This window comes from Xenopus laevis, chromosome 8L (genome assembly GCF_017654675.1).
Source record: "Xenopus laevis strain J_2021 chromosome 8L, Xenopus_laevis_v10.1, whole genome shotgun sequence".
Classification (NCBI taxonomy): Eukaryota; Metazoa; Chordata; class Amphibia; order Anura; family Pipidae; genus Xenopus; species Xenopus laevis.
The window spans coordinates 9,291,122-9,298,977 of NC_054385.1; the positions used below are offsets into that span (position 1 = coordinate 9,291,122).

The following is a 7,856-nucleotide window of genomic DNA, read 5'->3' on the forward strand; positions in this document are numbered from 1 at the left end:
TTCACTAAAACATACGAAGTGATTGTAAATGATGGGTTCAGTACGCAAAGTTAATGTGAATAACAACGCGAGGCACATAAAAGAAAAACAAATACAGGCACCCGCCCTTCTTAAAGATGTCCCAGTCAGAATTCCAGGGCCGCCATGTTTGTGTCTGGCAAAGGTTTATATAATTGGTTGGGAGATCACAAGGAGCAGGCAAGTGACTTTCTGTACAGAGGGATCGTTCCATTCGCTATTGCAGCTTCATTAGCGTCACGTGGGTGAGGGGGGCGTAGTTGAACGAGGTGAAAGGTGACAAAAAGCCCGGCTGCAGGAAGATGGCTGAGAAGGAGCAGCACACAGGTCTGTCACCCCAATAATTATCGCCCCCCAGAATCGAGAAATTGCTCGGCTGTGTCACGTGACGTTGCCAGGCTGGTTTCTATGGAAACTTACCCATGTGAGAGAGTTCTGCCTCTGGGATTCGCTGTACAGAAACATGCCTCAGCCCTAGCTGAACTACAGCTCCCAGTGTCCTCGTGGTGAGCTTAGTGGGAGTCCTGGTTGGATGCTAGTTGTTGTCATTGCACTACCCAAGCTATGGAAGCAGGCTGAGAATTGTTTATGAACATCCCAGGATGCTGGGAGTTGTGTATTAGCTACATGGCTATTGCAGGGTGCTGGGAGTTGTGTATTAACTACATGGCTATTGCAGGGTGCTGGGAGTCGTGTATTAGCTACATGGCTATTGCAGGATGCTGGGAGTCGTGTATTAACTACATGGCTATTGCAGGGTGCTGGGAGTCGTGTATTGGCTACATGGCTATTGCTGGACGCTGGGAGTCGTGTATTAGCTACATGGCTATTGCAGGATGCTGGGAGTTGTGTATTAGCTACATGCTGCTGCTGAATAAAAAGTTAAATAACTCAAAAATCACCAATAATAAAAAATGAAAACCAATAGCAAATTGTCTCAGAATATGACTCTCTACACCATACTGAAAGCTAACTGAAACGTGAACAACCCCTTTAACTGTTACTCAAGCTAATGTTGACAATGTGCTCGGTGTTTAGTAATCTCTGCCCTCTCACCCAGGCCTGTGCAGAGAATATAGACCTCAGCTGCTGCTGCAGAACCCCATGCCAATCCATTGGCTCCCTTATTGGTTCCATACACACACATTGCTGACAAGACTCCTTGATATGCACCCACATTTATTAGAAAATAAAGCACAGATCTTTCTATGGGTACTATAGGTATAGAGCATGGGTTGTACTAATGCTGGGTGTTTCCTGATTGGCAGATCATGCAGAGGATGAGATCCCTCCGTCCCTCGTCGGACACACATTTATTGTACCAAAGAAGGAGATTAACATGGTTCCAGACATGGGCAAGTGGAAACGATCACAGGTATGACCAAAGCGTGTGCTACTGTGCATGGCTCTCCTTCCTCTCTGCTCTCATATCTGGGCTCATAGTGCTGGAGGGGTCAGCCCAAACCCTCAGGTACAGCTCGTGCCTATCTCCTCAACCCCTTCCTTTGCCCAGTTGACTCCCCACGTCCCGGGACAAATGGGGCTGAATTCGTTAAAGGAAAACTATACCCCCCAAACAATGTATAAAAAAGATATTGCATAAAACAGCTCATGCGTAAAACCCTGCTAAATGTAAATAAACCATTTTCATAATATTATTCTTTTCTAGTAGTACGTGCCATTGGGTAATCATAAATAGAAAACTGCCATTTTAAAAAATGACGGTCCCCTGGGATTGTTCGATTCACGGTGCACACAAACATACCAAACATGTTAGGTCACATGAGCCAATTAACAGACAGAGTTCTGTCTTTTGCTTCCACACTTCTTCCTGTTACAGATAGAGCTGCAGTATTTCTGGTCAGGTGATCTCTTCCTGTTACAGTTAGAGCTGCAGTATTTCTGGTCAGGTGATCTCTTCCTGTTGCAGTTAGAGCTGCAGTATTTCTGGTCAGGTGATCTCTTCCTGCTACAGTTAGAGCTGCAGTATTTCTGGTCAGGTGATGTCTTCCCGCTACAGATAGAGCTGCAGTATTTCGGTCAGGTGATCTCTCAGGCAGCATACAGACCATCACGAAATATATATATATATATATATATATATATATATATATATATATATATATATATATATATATATATATATATATATATATAACCAGTTTGGTAAGATTCTTTCATATGCCACTTAATTTGATATAAACTATCTGTTGCTTAAATATTCATTTTGGGGGTATAGTTTTCCTTTAATTAATTCTCACTGTGGGAGAAAAGCATGAAGCAGCCAATTTCATCCTCCTCGACCAATGGCATTTTCTAACAACCTCCCCAATAGACATCTGGCCAGATAACTGTCTCAAATGACCCATACAGGGGTCAATAAGCTGCTTGACTTGGCACCTCCATTTTTTACCGTTTTTCCAAAATCGAAGTTTACATCTTAAAGGGTACCTGTTGGTAGAGTCCTGCAGCGGGTCGGTTACCCGCAAAAAAAGCGGGCACCCTGCGGAACGAGGGGAGGATTTTCAGGTGCGGGTCGGGTTGCGGGTCTCATCTAAATTTCTTATCTTATGTAATATTTTCTATATTTTACTCCTTTTAAAGTTTTACAAAACTTGTCTCTGTCCCGCCCACTTTTGATGATATCACTTCCTGTTTGCAGCACCATCACTTCCTGTTTGATGTTGGCCGGCAGGTAATGGGTCGGGTTTGCGAATTAGGCAGTGGCGGGTCCGGGTCGGGTAGCGGATCAAAGTGGGTAAATAATGCGGGTTGCGGTTCAGGTCGGGTCCGGGTCTTAGAAATTGGTTCCGCACATGACTCTACCTGTTGGGTAAAAATTTTATCCCCAACCAAAGGTGCGCACTAATAGAGCCGGTTGGGGATAACAGTTTTTTTTTTTTTTTTAAAACATGCCCCCCGCCAGCGTTAGGCTACCTGCACCGGGAGGAAGCTCATTATGCGCATGCGAGTGACACAACATGGCTGCTTGCACCGGAACCTCCCTCCCGGTAGGGGTAAAAAAACTGTTATCCCCAACTGAAATGCAGGCTCTATTAGCGTGCACCTTTGGTTGGGGATAACATTTTTACTAGGGATGCACCGGATTCAGGATTCTGTTCGGGATTTTTCAGCAGGATTCAGATTCGGCCCGAAGTAAAAAATGTTTTTCCCTTCCCACCCCTAATTTGCATATGCAAATTCGGTTCGGTATTCAGCAAATCTTTCGTAAAGGATTCGGTGGTTCGACCGAATCCAAAATAGTGGATTAGGTGCGTCCCTAATTTTTACCCAACAGGTGCCCTTTAAGGTTCCTTTCTTTGGTGTTTCAGTCTGGCAGCTCAGTCATTCAGGGGCAGACTCTGATCTGTTACAATTTTGCAATATTTAGTTGATACATTTCTCAACAGTATTAGCAACTATTTTATCAATTCTAACAGGTGCCTTTAATGAAACTCAGGGATTCTGCTCAGCAGGGACAGAGATAAGAGATGTATCAACTAAATGTATCAGTTTAGAACAGTTTACAGGGTCGGCGACACCCTTTTTGGGAGGTTTTAAATGTTCTTTGCACCACTTTCCAAATTGTCATTCAGAAGTGAGCAGTACTGCAGACTATGTTGGCGCTATATTAGTTACAATACAATGTGACTGCTGGTTTTACATTGTATAAACTTGGGAGTCTCTGCAGCCTGTAATATTCACTGCTCCCCCTTGTGACATGTTTGAGAATTGCACTCACTCTATCGTTATCCGGCACTCGCATCTGATTCTCAAGTGCATCCTTGAATTAGGCCGCCTCCCAGTTCAGTAGGGGAGGGGCCTGTGACGCTCACATTTATTGCCGTCGTTGCTTTATACGATACAGTCCCTAGAGATCTGTGTAGATTATCTCTATGGCATAAAGGGATTTGTGAGGGTTTAGAATTTTATTGCTCGGATTTAAAGGAATACCGACCATATTAAACGCTACCATCAGAATGGGCCTTCCAGAGAGAGATAATGCCAAGACAAAATGCCGTTATATTGTGCTGTGCAGGCTCTTGTTCCATAGGATAGCATCAAATAATTGTATATTTAAAATCGTATGTTTTCCTCTGTCTTTGCTTTAGTATATTTGCCCCCCTGCTATGTAGTTGCCTGACACCTTCCTTAGTTTGCAGCAGTTCTCAAGCATTCGATCTACAAGTGATTACGGTATCTCTCTGTACAGACTATGAGCAAACTTAGGGACTGTTCCTGCTGAATTGTGCTTAGTACAGGGGAATACCTATGCTGCCATAGTTTTATGGGATCTCTCTGTACAGACTATGAGCAAATTTAGGGGCTGTTCCTGCTGAATTGTGTTTAGTACAGGGAATACCTATACTGGCATAGTTTTATATCTCTCTATACAGACTATGAGCAAATTTAGGGGCTGTTCCTGCTGAATTGTGCTTAGTACAGGGAATACCTATGCTGCCATAGTTTTATGGGATCTCTCTGTACAGACTATGAGCAAATTTAGGTGCTGTTCCTGCTGAATTGTGCTTAGTACAGGGAATACCTTTGCTGCCATAGTTTTATGGGATCTCTGTGTACAGACTATGAGCAAACTTAGGGGCTGTTCCTGCTGAATTGTGCTTAGTACAGGGGAATACCTATGCTGCCATAGTTTTATGGGATCTCTCTGTACAGACTATGAGCAAACTTAGGGGACTGTTCCTGCTGAATTGTGCTTAGTACAGGGGAATACCTATGCTGCCATAGTTTTATGGGATCTCTCTGTACAGACTATGAGCAAACTTAGGGGGTTGTACCTGCTGAATTGTGCTTAGTACAGGGGAATACCTATGCTGCCATAGTTTTATGGGATCTCTCTGTACAGACTATGAGCAAACTTAGGGGCTGTTCCTGCTGAATTGTGTTTAGTACAGGGAATACCTATGCTGCCATAGTTTTATGGGATCTCTGTACAGACTATGAGCAAACTTAGGGGCTGTTCCTGCTGAATTGTGCTTAGTACAGGGGAATACCTATGCTGCCATAGTTTATGGGATCTCTCTGTACAGACTATGAGCAAACTTAGGGACTGTTCCTGCTGAATTGTGCTTAGTACAGGGAATACCTATGCTGCCATAGTTTTATGGGATCTCTGTACAGAGTATGAGCAAACTTAGGGGACTGTTCCTGCTGAATTGTGCTTAGTACAGAGGAATACCTATGCTGCCATAGTTTTATGGGATCTCTTTGTACAGACTATGAGCAAACTTACGGGGGCTATTAATCCTGAAGACCTTCTACTCTGTTAGGAAAAAAAAGTTAGTGAGCAGAGAAGAGTGATTTGATGTTTGGTCAGTTCTAAGCAGAGCAACATCACAAGACTTTCCCCTTCTCACAAACTGAAGACTGTGATTTTAAACTCATTATATTAGCAGTGTAAAAGGAATAATATATTAAAAAAATAGGGAAAAAAGTGATGAAAAGTGCACTCTAAACACTTGTATGAAAAAGTAGACTTTTATTTGTTCCTAACTGGTGCATCTTTCCGCAGGCCTACGCAGATTACATAGGGTTCGTACTTGCCCTGAACGAGGCAGTCAAGGGAAAGAAACTGACTGACGATTACACAGTCTCTGAGGTAGGTACAAAGTTGCTACATTCTGCAGGAAAATGTTTTCGACTCCCCCTGCCTGATGAGTGGTTTTGCTGCCTTCCATCCAGTCCACTGTTATCCTGTGTGATTAAAGGGCAAATACAATGTATATATATAACCTATACAGGTATGGGATCAGTTATCCGGAAACCTGTCATCCAGAAAGCTCAGAATTGTGGAAAAGGCCATAGACTCCGTTTTCTCGAAATAATTCAAATTACTTGATCCCAACTAAGATCCTTATTGGAGGCAAAACCAGCCTATTGGGTTCATTTCGTGTTTACATGATTTTCTAGATATGAAGATCCAAATTACGTAAAGATCCGTTATCCGGAAAACCCCAGGTCACAAGCATTCTGGATAACGGGTCCAATACCTGTATGTTATAAAATAGCTAATTCTAAGCAACTTTTCAATTGGTCTTTATTTTCTTTTTCTTTTTTTAATAGTTTTTGAATTATTTGTCTTCCTCTTCTTCTGACGCTTTCCACCTTTCAAATCGGAGTCAGTGACCCCATCTAAAAAAACATGAGCTCTGTAAGGCAACACATGGGGAGGTCGAATTCAAATCAAAGGTCGAATTTCAAATTCATGTCAGTTTTTAAAAACTCCCCCTAAACTCTCATAAATTCGACCAATCGAAATTTTTTTAAAAAAAATTGATTTCTTCAAACTCGGACGAATTAAACCGACTCAAATTCCTCCGAAAAAAACTCGAATGTCAGGAAGGCTGCAAACAAATCCGAATTGATCCCTGGACGTCTCCCATTGACTTTAACAGCAATTCGGCAGGTTTTAGGCGGCGAATAGTCAGATTCGAGTTCTTAAAGATAATTCTCGAAAATCGAATTTGAATTTTTTTAAAAACTCAAATTGAATTTGAATAACTCCTAGGCATATTTATCAAGGGTCGAATTTCGAATTGAAATTTTTGAATTTTTTTTTTGTTCGAATAGGTCCGTATTTGGCCAAATTCGAATCGTACAAATCGAAGGAATAGCGCATTCGATCGAATTCGATTCAAAGTTTTCCCAAAAAAAACCACTTTGATTTTTCAAAGTCCACCAATTAACACCATATAGGTTCTAGGAGGTCCCCTATAGGCTAAAACAGCAATTTGGCAGCTTTTAGATGGCGAATGGTCGAAGTCGAATTTTTAAAGAGACAGTACATGATAAATATCGATATTCGAATTTTTGGACTATTCCCTAGTCGAAGTACACAAAAAATAGCATGAAATTCGGATTTTTTCCATTCGAAAATTCACCTCGACCTTTGATAAATCTGCCCCCTAGTTAAATTTGACAGTTTGGACCATAAATGAATTCAAAAATTCTAATTTCGAGTTCGAATTTTCAATTCGACACTTGCTAAAGCTGCCTCTCATTATTATTGCTACTTTTTATTTTATTTTTGGTGGACTTAAGGTATGAAGATCCAAATTACAGAAAGATCCGTTGTCTGGAACACCCCAGGTCCTGAGCATTCTGTATAACAGGTCCTATACCTGTAAAAAAAAAAATTAAAATAAAAAAAATCTATATATATATATATATATTAATTAAATATATATATATATATATATATATATATATATATATATATATATATATTTATTATTATTATTTATTAATTATATATATATATATATATATATTTAATAGCTTTTACTCTAAAGCGCATGTTTAAGGAATCAATTTGGTCGCTCCGACCTCCCTTACATACATAAATAGACGCATACAGAGAAGGGAAGAAGAAATTCCTTTATAATGACTCTATGCAGTTGATATGGGACTAGAATGTGGCCCCTATCTCAGTTGCCTGGAGACGTGGCTTTAAGGTCTATACCTCGACTTCTTTTCTGAGTGATGCTGCAATTATGTGGCTATTCAGCTTTACACGCGGCCGTCACGAGACTGACCCAAAGCCTGGCGTGAGGTCACATGATGAAACCAGGGAAACTGACAGATGCAACACTAAGAGCAGAACAATGGAACTGGACATTAATCCTGATTTTATCCTACAGGAGCTAATGAAATCCCAAGGAACGTCCCTGCTTGTGTGGGTGTGTTTATTCTCTACAGCGTGTGTATAACTCTGTATGAGATCATGCTGTCTCCCACTGGGATGTTTTCTTGTTGCATAAAGAACTTTGTTTTGTTTTTTAAGATTTCTCATAATACTACTGCAGGAAATGTCTGGC

The 7,856-nt window shown here is 41.1% G+C and overlaps 1 protein-coding gene across 1 annotated transcript in view; it reads left to right on the top strand.

Moving 5' to 3' along the window:
• Window positions 1-272: 272 nt before the first annotated feature.
• The window catches only part of ptpa.L (protein phosphatase 2 phosphatase activator L homeolog), a 39,589-nt gene continuing 32,005 nt past the window's right edge, over window positions 273-7,856 (top strand). The window contains 3 exon segments of the mRNA NM_001096031.1: window positions 273-345; window positions 1,287-1,393; window positions 5,552-5,638. Coding sequence (NP_001089500.1) covers window positions 321-345; window positions 1,287-1,393; window positions 5,552-5,638 — 219 coding nt within the window. The 5' untranslated portion in view covers window positions 273-320.